Raw genomic sequence first — 19,390 nt, 5'->3', positions numbered from 1 at the left:
CAGGGGCACGGCATTAGCGCTTACGATTAGCGGACCAGGCCGCTGTTAGATTACAAGCCTCTCTCGTTATCACCATTGAACCTCAATCTTGACCTTGTTAGTTTATTGCATTGTACAAGCAAATGAATATCTCAACGCTCATCCCAAATGTCAGCGACTCTATGGTATATGTCTACAAAAAAGCACCAGTACAGCCCGAACTCTAACACATGTTAACTCGCTTTGTTCGCTCTCGTCTTCTCTCTTCTCTTCTCGTTCCAGGGATGTAGTAGACCGGAATCACAGAGAAACACGTCTCTCGCGGTGGATGACGGGGAAGTAGTACCGTGGGTCGCTTCCGGAGACTGTATCCTCTGGGATCTTTCCGGTCTGTGTGGCGACTGATTTTATCGTCTTTCTCTCATGTCCCAGCTTTATCGCTTCAAACATCTCCCTCAACGCCATCTCGCTTGGCAACGGACTGTTGTAGTTGCCAGGGCTTCTGCAAAGACGTTTATACTCAGCAATATCCGGCATGCTCATCTGCATGATCTTCCACCAGGATGACTTCAACTCGCTGACGAAGAGTGGCTGCCGCGCGAGCCAAAAGAGCATGGCATCGAGAATGCTTGCCATGGCGAGTCTCATGGGCACCATTAGCTTCTGAGGTTGTTCCCGGACAATAACTTCCAGAGCTGTCTGGTAATGCCATGAAAATTGGACCCAAGAAGAGCAATCCATGTCTCTATGCATGTAGTGCCGTCGTATCACAGATCCAATTTCGATCGAAGTGTTCTCAACCACTCGAAGAAGGTGCTTCGCCATTCGGGCCATGCGCAAATGTGTAGCGGCGGTATATGCCAAGACACAGCGTGGGATATGTGAGGAATACCAGGGCCTTGCATGATCAAACTCGCAGATTTCGATTTCTGTTATCCTTGTCAGCCACTCCAACTTCTCCTATGTACGATAGCAAGACATACTACCAGTGTAGATGAATCGCAAGCAGTGTGCGACAGCTTCGGGAGCAAAGCGCAGGTCCACCGTGACCGGCGTACCATCCTGACGTCGTCAATTTCGAGTAAGCAGACTGGGGAGTTCAGACACTCACCAAGTTTGGCGGTGGCAGGTTGTCGCGAAACCAACCCGATTGAGGTACCACAATGTTGCGATGGACTTTGAGGAGCATGTTACCAGTACGTACCAGCACATCGGCACCAAAAGGAGTTTTCCAAAGGCTTCCAGCGGTCAGTTCTTGTTTCTCAACAGTACTTGGACGGGTTTGACTAACTTCTCGGTCGCTCGAGGCGCTGCAGCTTCAAAAAGTTGGCGAGTTGTGGAGGAACTGTTGGACACTGGGGAGAAAGATCTGGCTGAAAGCACAGGCTGTGCGATATCATCTCCAAGCCGCGACTCATTCAGCGACATAGATGCTTCGGCAGTGGGCATCTTGTCTGGTGACCACGGCGATTGAGGTTTTGGCAAGGGCGGAAACATGCCCGCGAGTGAGTCTGCCGTGGGCTTCTTTGTTGAACTCCATGGGTTACTCTTGGGAGGTGAAGCAGGTCGCAGACTGGTTGGTGTTTCTGTATCTGATTTGCGCAGCAGTCTGGCCTGTGGCAGTGCAGCGTTCTTGTTTTTGCGCCGCCCGTCGATGGAGCTCTTGTCCATGACGGCGAATATCGAGACAGTCAAGAAATAAAATACCAAAGATGTCAAATCAAGGTAGGTATGCAGAAATTTGGCTGTTAAAGGTTGACAGGCAGGCGGGTGCGTGTCGAGGGCGCACGACTGTGCGAGCAGAACACCACAAAGGATACACAATTACAATTTCTGTGCGAGGTCTGCGTCACGCCGGGGCTATGGATAATCTTAGAGAGAGGGCTTGGGGAGTGAATCATGGGAACAAATGCTGGAGGGCCGTCAACAGCTGTCAGCCGTCTGTCGACTCAAGGACCCGTTTCTTTGTGATTCGTGCTGGGACGGATACCTGCACTACCACACTGTTTGGGGAGGAGAAGATTTACGGTAAATAATGAATGTTTAGAAAACTATTGTATTTATTATTAATTGTTATTACCAATGGTGGTTTAATTTGCTGCCTGGTTTTGGAGGTTGTCAATATTCAGCAGCAAGCGAAGGAAGCAATGTTTAGTGCAAGTTAGCAAATCACAGCAGAAAAGAAAGAGTTAGCCGTCACTACAAACTACTAAGCAAACAGTAAGAATAAACTGGAATATGAAATTGTCAAGAAGGTGCCTGATTGTATTACTGGACGCAAAATGACGCACATACCACTCCTTTTCCTAGATTTGCTCTCGTTCCTTCGTCAGTAGCTCTCTGCTTCATCCTTTTCTCTTATGTGCCATAACAAAAATACGGGATCTTGAGGTGATAGCCAACAAAAGTAATTGTGAGCCAGTTCAGGGTCAGTATCTAACATGGGGCCCAATACAACATTTGTCATAACATAGGAGTGCTTGGTTAACTACTGACTGCATAAGTGAACCAAAGAGCAGCCAGCTCATTTTTAAGAACTGGTAGATATAAGGTACGCAGCAAGTAGCGTTTTGAGATTGTTGGTTAAATCATAATTGATGATTGAAGTTTGCTGCTGCCTATACACAAGTGGGATATTAGAGGCAGTGAATCACTGCCACTGCCTGACAGTGCCTGACAGTGCCTTCATAGACCAGAAATTATCCCTGTTGGTTTCTTTTCCTTTATTTTCTTCTCCCATCTTTTCTTTTCTTCCTCTTTACACAAACATCATCCCATTCCAGAAGACGCTACAGTTCTGGATTCTACAGATCGGACTGGAATTTCACAAAGCCGGCTGTAGATTCCATTATTCTTTATCTGCCCCCCAAGCACACTCCTCCGTTTTCAACAAGCCGGATAGTGAAACAACCTGATCGGCGTCCGTATGTATCTTATTGCTATATATATATAGCTAACCTGCTAACACCTGCCAGATTCTACCGAAAACGACTCCGAGATGGATGAAGATAGCGAGTGGGATGATTCCAGCTACGGCGACTCCAGTGATGATGACAGTAATCACGGGAACGACTCAAATGACTTGCAGAACCTTGATCCCGACGATTTCGGCACCTCTGATGTCGGTTCATGGCTCCAAGAGAACAGGGGTGCGTGGACGACTGCCCCAGCGGTAGGAGACTGGCCTCGAATCCGGACTACAGGGTCCACAAGCAAGAAGGCCTGGGACCTGAACATGGCTATTGAGGCAGCCTTTCGGGAGTTCAAAATAGCCGGTGCGCCGGCCAATGTGGAACAACGCCGCATTCTTCGTGAGTCGCATTTAACTCGACTTCTGCGACAAGTCATCTATCACATGCGCGATTACTTCGACGAAAACAGAAACTGTTCAGCCGAAAGCTCCATGGTACGAAAGACTCGCGCAGCCGCACTTAATGCTAGGTCCAAGCACTTGACTGGGGGCACCCCAGAGGAGGTATCGAAACTCTTGCCAGCTCACTCACAGGTCCTTGCCTGTGTATTTGTGACCCCAAACGGTATTCTCAACGGCACTCTTTCAGGGGCTCTCGTGGCATGCAACCAGCGTCATCTGTTTGGTATTGGAAAGAAGAGACTGCGCAAGCAGCTCTTTCCAGTGACATGAGTGGCGAATCCGACACGCCCTCGTCGCAGGGTGCAATGGCACTGGCTACGAAGCTACAAACTGAGGTCGACAACATCAATATGAAGCTGCGAGCAGAGGTCAACAGCATCAGGGAGCAGCAGAATAGCGACGCTATGAAGCTGCAAGCAGAGGACGACAGCATTAGGGAGCAGCAAAGCAACGACAACGGCGAAATCAACCAAACTCTTACCCAAATGCTTGAAAAGATGAACACAATGGAAATAGGATCGACTGCGGCTCTTGAATCTGAAATCGAAAAACTTGCTGGAAAACTTGGCAAAGTTGAAGGTAACAACGCAGAACTTCAGAAGTCGATCCAGCTGATCCATTTACTCGATGAGGTCGCTGAAAAGACCAAGTCCGACAATGCTTCCAACACGTCTAACGTGCCGAAGCTACATCAGCAGTCACAGAACCACACCCAGGCACTGTTAACTACTGCTACTGGGCGGTTCTCAGCAGCGACAAGCATCTCGGAGGGTCACCGACGGTTACCCACCAATACTACACACCCAACAGCACCAAGTATCAATGGAAATGGCTGGGCATCAGTTGCTTCACCAACCACTTCAGGCCCAACCCCATCAGGAGCTCGCCGACCATCGGCTCCAACTACGCCAGATCCAGAAGCACAGCCCAGTGGAGGTAAACGCCCTGCATCAGCTGCTACATCTCCGAGCCAGCCTTCGAAGAGATCAAAGGCGACTGACGACATAAGAGCCAAGAAAGATGAGCTATTGAAGCAATTCCTACGCAAGTGAAAACAACCAGATGCATGCAGGGTTGGAGGAAGTATGCGCAAGTGAGAACAACCAGATGCATGCAGGATTGGAAGTATGTACAAGTAGTTAACAGAAGACAAGTTGCAATTGGAATGCAGGAATGGACAAGGCTAAACAACATAGATGCTGTCGGTCCATGTCACAGGGGCAGAATGGGGTCCAAGGGGGTCCAAAGGAAATAAAAGGACACTGCTGTATTTAGCTAAGTAGCAGATGCAAACGAAGTCCCCTAATTTTGATACAAAAGAAAACGAAATGGCATGCACCTCAAGTGACATATCTGCAGAAGTGACTGCGCTCCGAAGGACTAGTGCAAGACTCGAAATCGCACCCCATACCAGATTAGTGGGCTGGTCGTTGTGAAGTGTTACGGTAATGTCCTTCATTGCACTTGCGCTTCGGTCAGCCAGAAGTGAGGTCTATTCGGTGAGTATTTTGCTTGCCGAGAGGGCAGAAGTCGAATGCTGTTTAAATTAAACATTCCTTTCTGTACTCTAACCAGAAGTTTCGTGTGAGGACTGAAGCGCTGCTTTGCTGGTTACCTAGGTAGCTTGCTCTTGAGGCTTGACTCATGCTTCCCCGTAGTAGCATCAGTAGTATCACGTATGCCTTGCGTCTCTCAGAAATCTGAATCCAACTCAATAATAGGTCGGCGTGAAACTCTTTCCTGCTATCATTGTCCATGGCCAGAACCACCATACGCCTTCATCATCCTTGAACGCATATGAATCGAGAGGTTTGCTCAACTTGGCACTGCTTACAAAGTCATAGTCTTCCTCGCTGGCGGTACTGGTATCTTCACTGGAGCCGTAGTGGCGGCGAGCCATCATGTTGTCGACACTCAGAAATCTTAGGTAGCGCGAGTGCAACCCTTATTCGTAATGCTTTCGAGGGAAGTCAGGGCATATTCAAGGTGGGAATCAAGATAGCAGTGAAGACCAAGATCAATAGTTAAAAAAAAAGACAGAAGTGATAGAGAGAAAAGAAAGAGTCCGAGGTTGATGGAGAGGGGAAGAGATAAGATTAATTGGAAGACGAAAGATTTTCGATTTATATCAGCTGCCAAACAGTGACAGTGATTCACTGCCTCCAACACTCCGTTTATTATCCCATAGCAGCACAGTTTAAACCTCAATCCCGCTCGATAAATACTCAGCTCTTTCCTGTTTGCAGAGGGCTGGTAAATAGAAAAGGGGTCAAGAGTCCCACCATTGATCTGCCGATACAGTCACAGGTCAACAAACCATTTCAATCCAACGTCATCTCTCAACCTCATACCACAAAACTACGCTTTCGACATTGACTTACGCCATCGCATGATAGCTGTCAGTGCAGATAGCTAACCCTAAAACGGTCCAAGCAGGCAGAAATTCCACGTCGTCTAATCAGAACGGTGTGGGAGATCACGTCCAAAGTGACAAAGATATTACTTCCATCAAGAGCGGCCATCGACCGAATCCTCAGGGTACCAGGAAAATTAGCCGCTAAAAGCATAAGAGACGAAATTAGTAGACCAGCTTATGCTATTTAGACTATACTCTTTAGGCTATTTATTTTTATAACCTAAGACTTAGGAGGTTAACTTTTCTGCTACCCAATAGCGAATGACAATGTCAATATAGAATAAGGATAAACCTAATATGTAACCTGGGAATGATAGAGTGTCGTTATTTTAAGGTATGCCTGACTAACCTGACTTAGTAATCCGACCCATTCTCAAAGAGACATTCGATCGAATTGACACTCTAATCGCCCTCGACGAAACACTTGGTCCCAATGACCCAACGACTGAATTGGCGGCCAAGGCATTGAAGGAAAGCCTCGAGGCCTGGAGAAACGAGATGGATCTCGAGGAGTGCTTCCAGGCGACAATGAAACCGATGCCTAAACCCGCGGCAAAGCCAAGTGCGGAGCAACTCACTTGGCTCAAGAATGTCCACAATCTTGCCTGCCAGGAAATCAAGCAACCGGGACCACCTGAGGAATTGTTGGCGAAGGTTGAGAGTCTACGTAAGTAGCAGTATTTTTCACTGCTTCTTGCATTTAGTCACGATAGCTCTTATTACCGAGGGATCTACGGGTTACCCTTATAGATAATAGTAAAGGACATTCAGGTACTTCCACGTCAAGAGTCAATATTAAATGTGAAGAGAGTGCAACTGAGTAAGAGTAAGAATAAGAATAGTAATACCCTTGAAGCCGAATATTGAAAGACTTGTTGGTGTATATTCGCTAGTAACTATCTACTGCTATGCACCATCTGACGTTATGTAGAATCGGTACTTTTTGCATCTAGGAACCAGCCTCAGGGTTATTGGGGAAAGGAAAGGTATATCGTGGCTCCCTTGGAGAAGAAGTAAGAGCGAAATACATAGCTCCAAGTTGAGGTCTAAAATCGTCCGCCTTAGCTTCTTCATTTTTATCTTGACCATTGTCAGAAGACAATATCCCCTCTTCTTCTTCATCGTCAGAAAGCGCTATCCCATCTTCTTGGTCATCGTCAGAAAGCGCCACCCCATCTTCCTGGTCATCGTCGGAAGATAACGGCCTATTGTCTCCATTGTCGTTAGGTGGATTGTATGCTAGACTGAGGGTATCCCTCATGGTTTCGTCTTCCTCCTCCTCCTCTTCAGAATCGTCACTGTCATCAGAAGAGTCGGTATTTGACTCATTGACTGAACTGGGGGTGTCCCTCATGATCGCATCAGAACCTCTGTCGTGGTTAGGAGAGTCGTCTTCAAGTCCGTCCTAAGGACTGTAATGATTGCTCTCGGAATCTTCCATAAGCTCCCAAGGAAAGCCTTGCTTAGGCTCATCGCCAAACTCGCGGCGTTGGACGGCAATGTCCCCATAGCCGTCGTAGGTCCCAACATAAGCGAGAGAACTGTGAACAAAAATCCAAACCTCTCTCAGTCTGGAGGCTCGCATCAGGTGTATGATCCGCTTCTCATACCAGTACCCAAGCTCATAAGGGTTCAGAGGTAGATTTGTAATGGGCATACCCTTGTTACGGCGGATGACACTTGGACTGAAGCGGCGGTAGTCAAAGTGGAAAGCCAGGCGTGTCATTTTGATCCTTTCCACTCCCGCACGAACATTCATGAATGCGGTTTGCTATGCAGTTAGTAAAGTATGAGTATAGAGTTGTCGGGTGTTCTTACGATCATTTGAACGTGGTTCAGTTGTGTAAACTCGTTGCTCCTGTCGCAATCCGCTTCCTGCAGGGCGATCCAGTCTATACCTAGGACTCGGCGACTTACCCGCATCAATTCTTTCCAAGTTGCAGTGGCGGTTGATGGAAACTTCAGTTCGTTATAGACGGGGCTCGTCGCATGATCCTTGTCGTAATACAAGCGAACTCTGTCAAGACGGTCGATTACCACCATCTTCTCAAAGGGGTGTGAGCCGACCCAGTTATCGACATCGACAGCCACGAGGCATTCATAGTCGCAGCGGCACATGATGCAAGCGGCTAGCACATGAAGGCCTCGGATCCTGATAGACTGCATGTTCCTCCAAATGGGTTTAGGGGGACTGCTCATTACGGCATTGTAAAATTTCTGCCCATCCTCCACACTGAAAGGTCCGAGATCCAAAGAGATGGTTTGAAGGTTGGTCATTCCATGAATCGTTTGGGCAAGAGAGACTGGCAGGGACCCAAGAGCGTCTCTCTCAGGGTGACCCTCTTTTCCGGATGGATCTTTGATAGTAATGGAGAATGATCTTGACAGATTGTCAGCCGGAATCAATTTAACGTCGTAGGTAACTTACTTGACAGATTTTCTAGCAGCGTTGAAATCGTCGTCGAAAGGGAAAGCGCTCAAAGCTCGAAGTAGCCCGACTAGGTTGCTTGATGTGTCCTCGAGAATCACATCTGTGAAGTTCTGAGTCGACAACAGCTCTGCCCATTCTAGAAGAGCATCAGCCGTCATTGGGACATGAGGAAGCTGGCATTCTGTAAGCTTTTCGTATAGCTGAGGAGGGATCTCCAAGATTTGACGTCGCTCCTGAGGATCCGACATCGTGAGGGTAACCAGCGGCAGGTTAGTATACGCTGGTGAGAGGAGGTGGTGAAAGGAGAAAAGAATGAAAGGGAGGGAAATTGCGAGAGGGGTAATTTATATTTACACAGAAGTAAGTGACAGTGATTCACAGTCTACTCCTACCTATGGCACTGCTTGACAGCTGGCAGTGATTCACAGTCCATTTCTCTGACACTGCTTGACAGTGATTCATGATACTCAAACTACCTCCAAGGTAGACTGGGACCCCCCCCTCCTCATTCTCATTTCTTCCCCCTCATCCTTCTTCTTTATCATCTTCATCTTGATCCTTCCATAATTCAATATATTATATCACTGTATCTAAGCAGGATAACAGTGACCGTCGGGTCCAACAGCACACGAGTTCAAGATGTCCCAGACCAAAAGCTCTACCAACGGCTCAGACAAAAGCACGCTGTGCCCATCGCCGAAAGGGATATTATGACTGGAGAGGCAGGCATGGAGCCACCATTTATAGATCCTACAGCCCTCATCTATCGTGATGCCAAGGGGCCGGTCATATTTAACATTGCCTTGAAAGAAAGCAGCTCTTGTACAGGCCACGCCGGAATTGCAGAGCTGACATGAACGAAATTCGGTAGAATAATAATATGGAAGTAAGTTCATCGTGTAGTTTAGAATCGGAGAGCAAACTGTGGCGAGATCTATTCTACGCTTCCCTAGCTCCGGCTCCTGTTTTACGCAACTATCGTCTCGTGGAGGCTACGCGTGCTCAGGCTCGGCGGGTCTGAATAGCTACTTCTTAGCCCAGAACAATAAGCAGGCTAGTAGGTAGCGGAAAAGTTGGCCTCCTAAGTCTTAGGGTATAAAAATAAGTAGTCTAAGAAGCTTAGTCTGAATGGCATAAGCTGCCCTAATAATTTTATCTCTTATGCTTCCAGCGGTCAATTTTTATGATACCCTGAGGGCAGGCTTCAGAAAATATGAGGGCAGGGATCTCCATAGCTCCAGTTTACCGAGAATCTGTCTGCAATACAAAAGTTCCATTCCTAGGCTGTGTTTATATCGCTTTGATTTGGGAAGGTGATTGTCGTTAACCCATGTCTAGGTAGTCACGTCGAATATCCACCGGGCTCTGCTTCTTGAACTCTTTCTTTGTGACATTTGACACTTGGATTGATAACATTCAGCCTGACTAGTTCTAACTGACCTCTCACTTGCCAATTAATCAGTATGATGTCATGTTATCAAGCCTAGCTGAGTGTTGTTTCGAATTAGACAAGGCACCCCTATTATTACTGAAGGATGAGCTTGGTGAGAGGGGTTCCAGTATCAAGATGCAAGTGAGGCTTTTAACAGAGAGCACGATGGAAGCTGACCTGCATGACTTCATTCAGACTAATAGTGGGCCATGCGCTAAGTCGAAGTGATATATGGGCGGTGTTGATCCTATTTATACTCCTCTATCGTACAACAAGACTTACTGTCAACCACTCATTTAATACACTCGAAGATTTTAACCACTCTCATCCCCTTACCTTATTTCAAGATGAACTTCTCACTCTACGATGCGACTATCGTTGAGGCCAAGCTGGCCTTAGGCTCGCTATCCCATATTCTCAAGGAAGCCCAGAAGCACCCCAACGCCGCCAGCTTCCCTGAAGCACGTCTCTACGAAGACATGAACCCTCTGAGCTTTCAGGTACACGCAGCAACCCGCTTCGCGGAGAAGCTAGTAGCCAGATTGTCCGGCCGAGAGTCGGTCGAGTTTGAAGATGAGGTCGTTACGTTTGACGACATGCATTCGCGCATCGCCAAAGCTCAGGAATTGCTCGAAAAGGCTGACAAGGATGCCGTCAACCGTCACGGAGAGGAGGTTGCGCCCACGGCTTTGCCGTCTGCTGGTACGATGGATTTGACGGGTAAGGCGTTTGCCATGGGAGCGGCTGTTCCCAACATCAACTTTCACTTGTCAATGGTTTATGCCATTCTGAGAAAGGAGGGTGTTCCTTTGGGAAAAAGGGATTATATTACTGCTTTTGTTGGAGAGTATATTCTCAAGTAGATGCCACTTTACAAGGGCCTAGAAGTATAGTGTCAAGAACAACTGAAACAATGATATACAACAGCAGATTTAGAATCTAGCACGCAACAGAAACGTTGGCTTCAGAGCTTTATGATACAAATATAAACAGCCTACAGTCTGACCTAAGTGGCATGAACTGACCTTCTAATTTCGTCTGTTATGCTTCCACCGGCCAATTGTCCCAATACCTTGAGAATATATATTACAAAATGTGACCAAAAACTCCGTGATTAATCGTGGAACAGCAACAGGCGACTAAAAGCTCATGTTGTTGTTAGCAGCAGCAGGATTACCTTGAAACATGGTGTTAAACCAAGGCTCCTCCAGGAAGATGCGCATTCCATCTTCCCACATCCCCTGCGACCCAACTCCCATACCCATACCTTCCAAGTCCCAACCTGGAATGAGGTTTGGGAAGTCAAACATGTCCCCATTGTTGTTGCTGCCCGTGCCGTCAGCTGCAGAAGGAAGTGACGGCATCACAGGCGCCATAGCCGCGGCCAGATCTGCTGAAAATGGCTCGTTATAGTATGGCATGGGAGCGCCAGAGCTTGATGCGTTGTCAGGGGTATCATGGAAGAAGGGCTGTGGAGGCTGTGGGATATTCGAGCCCCATCCTGCTATTGACGGCCGGTTGGCTGAGGAGTTACGATTACGAGAGCCAGCGCCGGTGGCGACTTCGGAGAGAAGTTGGAGAGGGGTGTTCGCCGTAGAGGTGCGTTCGGAAGGTTGTGTTGATGAGTTGTTGGCAGGTGTTGACTGCTGCTGCTGGGAAGGAGACTGTCTGACTGAAGATGATGGCGGAGCTGGCTGAGAGTCCTTGGCTTCGGACTTTGCTTGTTTGTAGAACCAACTGCGAAGCATGACGAGGACGACGAGAAACTTAGCAGCAGGCCGGCAGCGGTCATCTGCCGCAGTTGCGCGAAACTTATCGAGAAGGCCGTCGAGATACTTGCCGACTTGCATGTCGTCTTTGTCAATCACTCGGCCAAGATCTGAGCCTGACGCCGATGCCGTAAAATAGAGCTTGATGAGCATAACAACAGCGTATGCAACACGGACAAAGTTGAATACAGGCAGACATCGTACGCTAAAGACATCCATGGCCAGAAAGGTATTTAGCATGTCCTTTATAGAGGCCAGGCATGTTGACACTGAACTGATGTACGCAGCAGATAGCTTGTCCCCACCGACGAGCCCGTTTTGCAGATTGGCTGTTGAGAACGGTGGCCGTAAACTCTCGGCTCGGGATTGCAGAGCCACTTCATGCATGTATAAGTTAAGTACGCCAAAGCTTATCAGGAGAGTTGCTGCTAACAATTAACGGACGGGAACGGTAGCTTGGGGTCTTGTTTGCTTACGCTGCAACAAGTCCGGGGGGACCTTTTCTTTATATCGTTTCAACTCCTGCTCGAGACCTCTGAGAATATATTGCGTCCTTGGATCGTTCATGCTGATATCTGTGGTTGGGTCATCGAGCGAAAATTGCACGCCAACTTCTTCAGACAGATGATGTGTCCAAACAAGATGACAGAAATAAGCATCAGTGGGTGCAGCATCTGGTGACGATTGCAGGAGCTGAAGACTCTCGTCCATGAAAGGGGTCCAACGTATGAGATTGGGTCGGTGCAAGGCCATAGAGGTATTAGCTGCCAGAAAATAGCACGTCAGCCATGTGCGTCGACTCTCCAGACTCAACGAGTCTGGAGGTGTCCAGCGGCGGCTTTGAGGCATAGGCCCAGCGATCGAGGTGCCTGGTGTAGGGCGCCAAGCATCTGGCATGACCAGTCCACGGCGCTGCTTGAATTTCTGACCGAGTCCAATATCAATGGCCATGACGGCTGACATGTGCACGAGCTGATAGAACTTGAGCTCTTCAAAGTGTTCCGGAGGCCAATACCAAATCACGCCAACATTGATCGCCTGTACCAGCTCAAGACTCTTCTCACCAGAAAGTATCACCTTCTCTGCAAAGGTAAGCATCATTTCTTTTTGGAGAGTCCTCTGGAGGACGGGCGACTCTGCGGACGCAACTGCCATGACAGCTAGGAAAAGTATTGGCTTTGTCTTTCGAAGTTCAGATGCTGTAAAGCCAGGCTGGAAGACGACAGCAGGGAGATGAGAGATCATATGATCGTTATAACGAGCAAATAGTTCAGTGGCTTTATCCATGGTGATGATGCCACGCTCGACGATATCACCACCCTGTGCTCTTGTTAGATATGCCGCCAGGGCCTCAGCTGGAGTCTCATCAACACGAGGCTGCTCAATTGAAGCTTCGCGACCATCGGAGAATTTCCTCTTCTGTCCAGTTGCTGGCGTAGGAGCCATAGCCGCACTCGGCCGAGCTGGAGATGCGCGTTCTGAGTTATGCTCTGCAGATGTCTGCTGCATGATAGGTTGAGCCGACGCAAATGATCCCCATGCGGGTGGTCTCCAAATATTGTTGTATGAAGCTGTAGGTGTGCTGGAATCATTGGGTGGTTTGGGTGTGACATTTCTTGATGAGTCCGCAACACTGTGAGCTAGACCTGGGCCTTGCGCATAAGTCTGGCCACCTACAGGTGCTGCTCTAGCCTGTAGACTCGCTGTCAAGGCGTCTATCTTCTTTTCTAGTTCGGCGACTCTGCTGTCCGTCTTCTTTTGGCGTTTGCGCGTCGGCATTGTCACGACACAGCTCCTTCCGGCCTTCCGGCATCTCTTGCATGGTCCCTCATCGTTAGGATCAGGTTCGCAGCGCACTTTCAAACCGCGACACGCTTCACACGCCCGCGGTCGCTTAGGATCATTTGCATCTCCATCATGTTCGTCGTGGAGCTGTGAATGTTGATGCTGGGGTGATTCTCGATTTTCAACTGATGCGCTGGGGGTGTTATCGGCACTATTATGGTCATCATGTGCGTCGTGGGTATGAGAGAAGGGCATCAGTGAACCACCACCAGATGAGACATGATGATTCGGCGACGGTCCTGACGTGCCGTCTGGCCTAAAGTTTGTTAGTGATGAGGCTCTATCGCCAGTCGCGCCCAGACGAGGATCGAGCTCCATCGGAGCTTGTTGCTTCAATATGCCGGTCTTTTTGACGATGCGATGGTGGAGGACGGCGATGTTTGTCGCCGACCCCGACACTTCCGGAGGCTGGAGGAGGGGTTAGTCAGCAATGGATCGGGGCATGACATCCGCATCTCCGTATATCTCACGATTGAAACGCACTCATGACTGACACAAGCTAAAACTCTAGAAATGATTGCATTCAAAATATCTTATATAGAAATGACCTATCCATAACGCCATGCTAAGTAGAAAAAAGCACCATGTTGGAGCCCACGTCGACGCTACTCATTCCACTTGCAATCCTTCAAGTTTATTCAAACCGTCTCTCATACAGACTAGCCCAGTCTCGATTTCCTTCCATCTGGCAGTTGTCTTTAACCCTTTCGAACCAAGAGTCCACGTTTGTGGTGATGCTAGTAAATCAAGAAAAGAGTAAATCCGCCGTAAAGAACCATTAAGTAACTCCGATATGCAAGGTATTAAAGTATAAATCGTCATAAAATAGTGTGGTAACGTTTGGTATATGGTATGTATGGTATCATCGCATGTCGAAACGAGTGGGTATGTGGCAATAACAAAACAGGTAAAAGGCCAAGCACATATACAGTTTAGAAACGTGTTTCCTCTCTCAAACGGCTCTTTGATCCCTGGTGCTGGGGGCCCATCATGCCACCCATGAAAATGGAACTCTCGCGACGTCTGCTTGTTGACATCGTGTTTTGATCATATGATGCAGAAGCACTGCCCAGGTCTTCATATGAGGGTTGCAACATACGCCTGTCGTTGGCCGAAGGCGGCCTGTAGCCACCATCGTAAGCACTGTTTGACGGGTCGTAACCGAGTCTGGATGCGCTCGAAGGGGGCGAAGTCCGCATTGAGGCGTTGTTGACGAGAAGAGGAGGGGTAGGGGTCGATCGTTGTGCGTCTCGTCGCATCTGGCCATGAGGGGATGATATACTGCCAGCGGTAGACGGACGGGCAGGGACGTCAAATCGTGGTGGCGCCTCAAATCGCTGGTGGATTTCTGATTCAGAGACGGGCGACGGGAGCTCATAAACCTCAGGATCAATACCAAAAATGCCCTCGTAGTTTTGTAGGAACATTGCGAAAACGGGCGCCGGGATGTTGAGGGTTGGTGAAAAGACAATGCCAACGTTGCGGACTGTCATCTTATTGATGTCTGCGTTATTGATGATCTTGATCAAGAAACCAATCAGGTATTTGAGCAGCGTCGCATTAGCCTGGGGAAGTCGATGAACCAGCTCGCCCAACGCAGACATCTTTTCCGCGTGGTCTGTGATTTCCATTGTCGTCAAGAACTCCATATGTAGATCCCTAGTCAAGATTGTAGTTGGCAGTTCTCGTAGATAGAGTTTCAGTAATGAAGCAACGGCATGGATGTCGTAATATTGGCGATCAGTGATCAGATTGATATCCCCTTCGGTATTGAATCGCTCTTTGAGCTGCTTGATGACAATGTTAGAGCCACTCAACCGAAAGATTCCTTCTTCAAGGATAGCGTTCTTGGAGTCCAGATACTGAATGCATCGGTATACGACAGCTGGAAGGGGCACGTTCACATCCGTAGGGGAACAATATCGAACGGCTTCTCCCAAGGGTGCACCGAAAGCTTGTCGCACGGGGCCTTGGTAAGAGTTTTGAGGTGGTGTCGCATTTGCATCACTGCCGCCAAACAAAGAATCTTGACCTTCAGATGAAGACCGAGCCTTGGGCCCAAATCCAAAGAAACTTCGCTTTCTCTGCTTCTTCTCGTCAGCTGTCGGCAGGTTTGGCTTGTTCCCCCAAGCGCCCAAATCAGATATGGGCTGAGGGTCCCTAGGGCCTGAAATAAGCTTGCTCTGTGATGAAGAGAAGTTGTCAAATCCGTGAGCATGCGGGGTTTCAGGCAGACCACCGGAAGTCTTGGGTCGCGCAGGACCAGCATGCTGTGGTGCATCTCCTAACTGCGTAGAGTCGTATCGAACACCGACTAAAGTATCGGAATCCGATGGGTGGTGGTAGGATTTCCTGGGTACCTTTCGAACTTTACCAGAATTGGGAGGCTCGAGACGGTGGTCGGTACGATGTTCAGTACGGTGGTCATGACCTGGTGTTTGGCGATCATGGTGGTGGCCACTTCTCGATGACAATGGTGGCTCAAGGTCCTCAGGGTCGCGATAATCAACCCACTGCAGAAGAGCCTCAACCCACAGGTCTCGCTCTTTGTCGCTTTCAGCGCAAAGGACGTGTCTGAAATGGCTGCTCGTGTCCTTCTTCTTAGGCTCCAAGATCAGGAAAGCGTGGCGGAACTGGTTATCCAGGTCGTCACCATTTGCAGAATACGCTGGCGACTGGCTTTCGTTGTTCTGGTTCTGCTTGCCAATCTGTGCGCCCTGGAGCTTGATAGTTCCCAGGTGCGCACCACCAGGCACCTCAAAGTACTTCAACAGAGGCCCGTTTAGTACGAAGTATCTGGCTTTCCAGCCACCAAAGTTCTTGCCCTTCTTGGTCAAGTAACCGCTGCGACGAGGCCGTCCATCAGGTCCGATCTTATTGCCAGTGATTTCCGATGCCGTGTCGCCCAACGATGCCGTGTCATCCAGGTTCGGTGGGAGGACGTGAGATGACAAATATTTACAGAGCTCGACGGCTGTTTTTGTGTCAAAGGGGATATCCAGAATGTCGTCCATGAACTGCTCCAAGATCGTCCTACGAGCATCGAGCTTGGCCGGCGCATGACCGCTGAATAGAGAACGCTCGGGCGCCCTGACTGTGTAAGAGGCACACTGCTTCAGTCTTGAATCAAGTCTTGTCAGTGAGGCCAAGTCTTTCTCGATCCGCCAAAGCTCGCCGTTATCAGATCGCGAGATAATAGCCAAAGTAAAGACGGGATCTTCTTCGAGTTGCGTGAGGGACATCATGCTTGCTCGAGATGGTTTCATGCGGGAAGACGCAACCATGATCTTGATAGAGGGCAGTGCGTTTGGTGGCAGCAAGAGTTCCGGGTACTCATCTGTTACCAGACCCTTGTAAACCTCTGTTCGTTCGCCAGGGCTCGACATTCTGATGATTGGTTGATCTGCGTGACCGACAACTTCCTGCTGCGCAGCCTGTTGTCTTTGGGACGAAGGACCTTCAGACGCAACGCCGTTTTCAGGCGCTCTTGCTAGATTTGTCGCGGGTGTTGCTAACGGGGTATTCGGTGGTAATGGAATAGGTTGACGAGGTGGTCGTGGAGAGAGAGGCCCTGCTGGGAACGGCATAGATCTTGGGGACAAAGGCGGCGAACTGAGGTTTGTAGGACGGGGGCTTGCGGGTAGGCCCGGGCTTAACAAAGGCGCAGGGATTTCCCTAGTCTTTGTTCCACTAAGCATCTCTCCCAGTGAGGCTGTCCCGAACTCTTGTACAGGGACCTGGGCTGCGTCTCGTGGGGATCCAGGCTGGCTGGATTTGCTCTTCTTGGACGCACTGCGCGCAGCAGCTTCCTTTATAGCAATGATTTCACGATCGCGATCATCCTCTTCTCGGGTTCTTCGGCGTCCACGGCGATCGAGAACAATCTCATCAACTTCCAATATGTCGTCATAATCGGATTCAGTTTCTTCCTCCTCAGGGGAGGGGCTCAGATGTGTCCTTAGTTCCTTGTTCAACTTCAAGGGTGCAGGTGGTGGCTTCCTTGGTGGAGGCACTGGAAACTTTGAAAGACCTTCATCAGGCTGAGGAGTGGCCTCGAGAACAGCAACTGTAGGGAGATGTGTCACTGGAGGCTTTGGTGGTGGCATCTTGGGTGGCTCGCTTGGAAGGCTACGCGATGGCGGGATAGCGACGTTGTAGGGGATGTCTTTGGCTGGCTCTTCCAACTTGTCCGACTTTTCTTTCCGTGCATCGTCCGCAGCGCGCTCCTCGGCTTCGTGGTCATACTTATCCAGAGCATGGTCTTGCGGCTTGGGCATGGCATGAGCAGGGTTCAACAGGTCACCTACAGCCGAATGTGGAGCACTGAGCTGGTCTGCTGGTGGAGTGATGGGATAAGGCGCCATGGAGATATCAATCGGCGAATTCCTTGGGCTTTCGGCTTCGAGAATTGGCGACTCTGGAGGCACAGTCTGATCCTTGGCTCGTTGTAAATCAGCTCGAGGTGCCGGCGGAGTGGACGCTGTCGTGGGTTCTTTTGCGTCATCGTTTGAAGACAACGGAGCAGATGGAAGTGATATGACCTCTTTTAGCTTCTTTCTGTATTTCTCCTTGTCTTTCAGGGCTCTTTCCAGATCCTTGTTAAGGCCTAGAATCATGGCCCGTTGCTTGTCCACCAAGCGCCATAGCTGGCTATTTTGTTGCGACTGGGAATGCTTCTCCTTTAGCAAATATTGGATCAGGGTCTCGGGACTGCCCGCTGTCTTGATTAGATGGGCGATTTCTGAAGGCCCATGCTGACCATCAGTGTTGCTGTTTGAACCGGACTTGGTTGAGATTGCTGAAATGGCCGAGTCGATGGAAGAATTTCGAGTTAGTCCTCTGGAAGATTCGGCCTGGGCCGCAGCTACCGGACCAGCCATGGCCGGAGAAACTGGCGAGTTTGAGCCTGTTCCAGGCTTCGAAGTTATAGGCTCAGAGACGGTTCGCAACCCATTCGGACTGCCTATGTAGCCCTGTCTAAGTGGAAGTCAGTTTACGAGCAAAGTTTCGAGCAATGATGGCAGATGCGCTGGTTGCTGCCCGCATGGGAACGAACCTGGGGCTGAGAGGTCCAGGTGATCCTTCGTCCGAGGAGTCGCTAAGGAACGAGGTCTCTTTGACAAGGCCCGATGAGATGTCAGGCTCTGTATTGGTTCGATAGGTTGGTGTTGGTGTAGATCGGCTTGGAAAGACGTCGCTTCGCGGACTGGGACTCGCTTGTTCGTAAGGAAAGTTGGCAGCGGCTTTAAGTGGACTCGAGATTACTGGTCTAGGAGATCTAGTGGTCGCAATGTGTTAGAGAAGTGGCGCAAATGGTTCCACGACAGAGCGCAAGGTGTTCCTGGGTTCGAGATGAGAGGTATGAAGGCTTGAGGTGTAGCGGCAACCTCGTACAGCACTTGACCTGGGGTAGGGAGGAAAGATAATTGCTGGTCAAGAAGGGCCAAGGACCAACGATGTATGAGGGGAGAGATTGTGAGAGACAGTGATGAAGGGGCCAGGAAGAAGCCGGGGGGCAGCGCTGGCCGGGGGGTGTGGGTGGAGATGACCCAAGCAGTGTAGAGCATGCAATTGCTTGCGAGGGTTTGGAGTTGGGATGAAGACTCTGAAAATGTGTAGTCTAATGCTTACCTATAACCTGGCGAGGACAAGGAACCGAGTGAGAGTGAGAGTGAGGGCACAGATGGACTTGTGCGGATGATGCGACCGACGGTAGGACTGTCATCGACGGGGATTTCAGTAGGTGAACGAGCGCGATCGAAAAATCTGGTATTGACAGGAGTAGCAACAGAAGCTTCGGTGCTCTGGCTCTGGCTCTGGAGCGCAAGCTGTGGCATGGTGCGCCGGGCTACCTTGCAGTGTTATGCACCATAGGGCATCAGCCAATAGGTCAGGGTGCAGTACCGTACAGGGCACGGAACGCTGATGTGAGGTGAGGCGTTTCGAGATGCCGGTTGCTGCGGTGGGAATTAGTCCGGGCCCCAACGTTACATGCAGCTGTAACCGCGTTACAACAGAGTGCAGTGCAGTACTGTGCTGTGCTGTATCTACTGGGTAGCAGAAAAGTTGACCTCCTAAACTTAGGGTACAAAAATAATTAGCCTAAAGACTATAGTTTTAGTAGCATAAAATGACCTACTAATTT

The 19,390-nt window shown here is 49.4% G+C and overlaps 8 protein-coding genes across 8 annotated transcripts, besides 1 other annotated feature; 3 read left to right on the top strand and 5 right to left on the bottom strand.

The window, feature by feature from the left end:
* Positions 1 to 279: 279 nt before the first annotated feature.
* On the bottom strand, positions 280 to 1,650 carry FPSE_10377 (uncharacterized protein; the record flags this gene model as incomplete). The annotated part of the gene is made up of 4 exons (XM_009263494.1): positions 280 to 908; positions 963 to 1,041; positions 1,091 to 1,217; positions 1,271 to 1,650. 4 exons carry the CDS (start codon positions 1,648 to 1,650, stop codon positions 280 to 282), a joined length of 1,215 nt encoding a protein of 404 aa, XP_009261769.1.
* A 1,041-nt stretch (positions 1,651 to 2,691) lies between these two features.
* Positions 2,692 to 2,732: a microsatellite.
* Positions 2,733 to 2,977: 245 nt separating this feature from the next.
* Positions 2,978 to 3,622, top strand: FPSE_10378 (uncharacterized protein; the record flags this gene model as incomplete). Its single annotated transcript, XM_009263495.1, has 1 exon — positions 2,978 to 3,622. The coding sequence occupies one exon, from the start codon at positions 2,978 to 2,980 to the stop codon at positions 3,620 to 3,622; it is 645 nt and encodes a 214-aa protein (XP_009261770.1).
* A 1,178-nt stretch (positions 3,623 to 4,800) lies between these two features.
* On the top strand, positions 4,801 to 6,522 carry FPSE_10379 (uncharacterized protein; the record flags this gene model as incomplete). Its single annotated transcript, XM_009263496.1, has 6 exons — positions 4,801 to 4,851; positions 5,074 to 5,161; positions 5,197 to 5,217; positions 5,789 to 5,890; positions 6,127 to 6,435; positions 6,473 to 6,522. 6 exons carry the CDS (start codon positions 4,801 to 4,803, stop codon positions 6,520 to 6,522), a joined length of 621 nt encoding a protein of 206 aa, XP_009261771.1.
* Positions 6,523 to 6,717: 195 nt separating this feature from the next.
* On the bottom strand, positions 6,718 to 7,122 carry FPSE_10380 (uncharacterized protein; the record flags this gene model as incomplete). The annotated part of the gene is made up of 1 exon (XM_009263497.1): positions 6,718 to 7,122. The coding sequence occupies one exon, from the start codon at positions 7,120 to 7,122 to the stop codon at positions 6,718 to 6,720; it is 405 nt and encodes a 134-aa protein (XP_009261772.1).
* Positions 7,123 to 7,173: 51 nt separating this feature from the next.
* On the bottom strand, positions 7,174 to 8,447 carry FPSE_10381 (uncharacterized protein; the record flags this gene model as incomplete). The annotated part of the gene is made up of 3 exons (XM_009263498.1): positions 7,174 to 7,539; positions 7,587 to 8,148; positions 8,197 to 8,447. The coding sequence occupies 3 exons, from the start codon at positions 8,445 to 8,447 to the stop codon at positions 7,174 to 7,176; spliced, it is 1,179 nt and encodes a 392-aa protein (XP_009261773.1).
* A 1,531-nt stretch (positions 8,448 to 9,978) lies between these two features.
* Positions 9,979 to 10,494, top strand: FPSE_10382 (uncharacterized protein; the record flags this gene model as incomplete). Its single annotated transcript, XM_009263499.1, has 1 exon — positions 9,979 to 10,494. The coding sequence occupies one exon, from the start codon at positions 9,979 to 9,981 to the stop codon at positions 10,492 to 10,494; it is 516 nt and encodes a 171-aa protein (XP_009261774.1).
* Positions 10,495 to 10,770: 276 nt separating this feature from the next.
* On the bottom strand, positions 10,771 to 13,563 carry FPSE_10383 (uncharacterized protein; the record flags this gene model as incomplete). Its single annotated transcript, XM_009263500.1, has 2 exons — positions 10,771 to 11,825; positions 11,877 to 13,563. The coding sequence occupies 2 exons, from the start codon at positions 13,561 to 13,563 to the stop codon at positions 10,771 to 10,773; spliced, it is 2,742 nt and encodes a 913-aa protein (XP_009261775.1).
* Positions 13,564 to 14,177: 614 nt separating this feature from the next.
* On the bottom strand, positions 14,178 to 19,082 carry FPSE_10384 (uncharacterized protein; the record flags this gene model as incomplete). Its single annotated transcript, XM_009263501.1, has 3 exons — positions 14,178 to 18,222; positions 18,302 to 18,523; positions 18,877 to 19,082. The coding sequence occupies 3 exons, from the start codon at positions 19,080 to 19,082 to the stop codon at positions 14,178 to 14,180; spliced, it is 4,473 nt and encodes a 1,490-aa protein (XP_009261776.1).
* Between the last annotated feature and the right edge of the window lie 308 nt (positions 19,083 to 19,390).

Source organism: Fusarium pseudograminearum, chromosome 1 (genome assembly GCF_000303195.2).
Source record: "Fusarium pseudograminearum CS3096 chromosome 1, whole genome shotgun sequence".
In the NCBI taxonomy this organism is placed as follows: Eukaryota; Fungi; Ascomycota; class Sordariomycetes; order Hypocreales; family Nectriaceae; genus Fusarium; species Fusarium pseudograminearum.
This window is presented reverse-complemented; position numbering and strand designations above follow the sequence as displayed.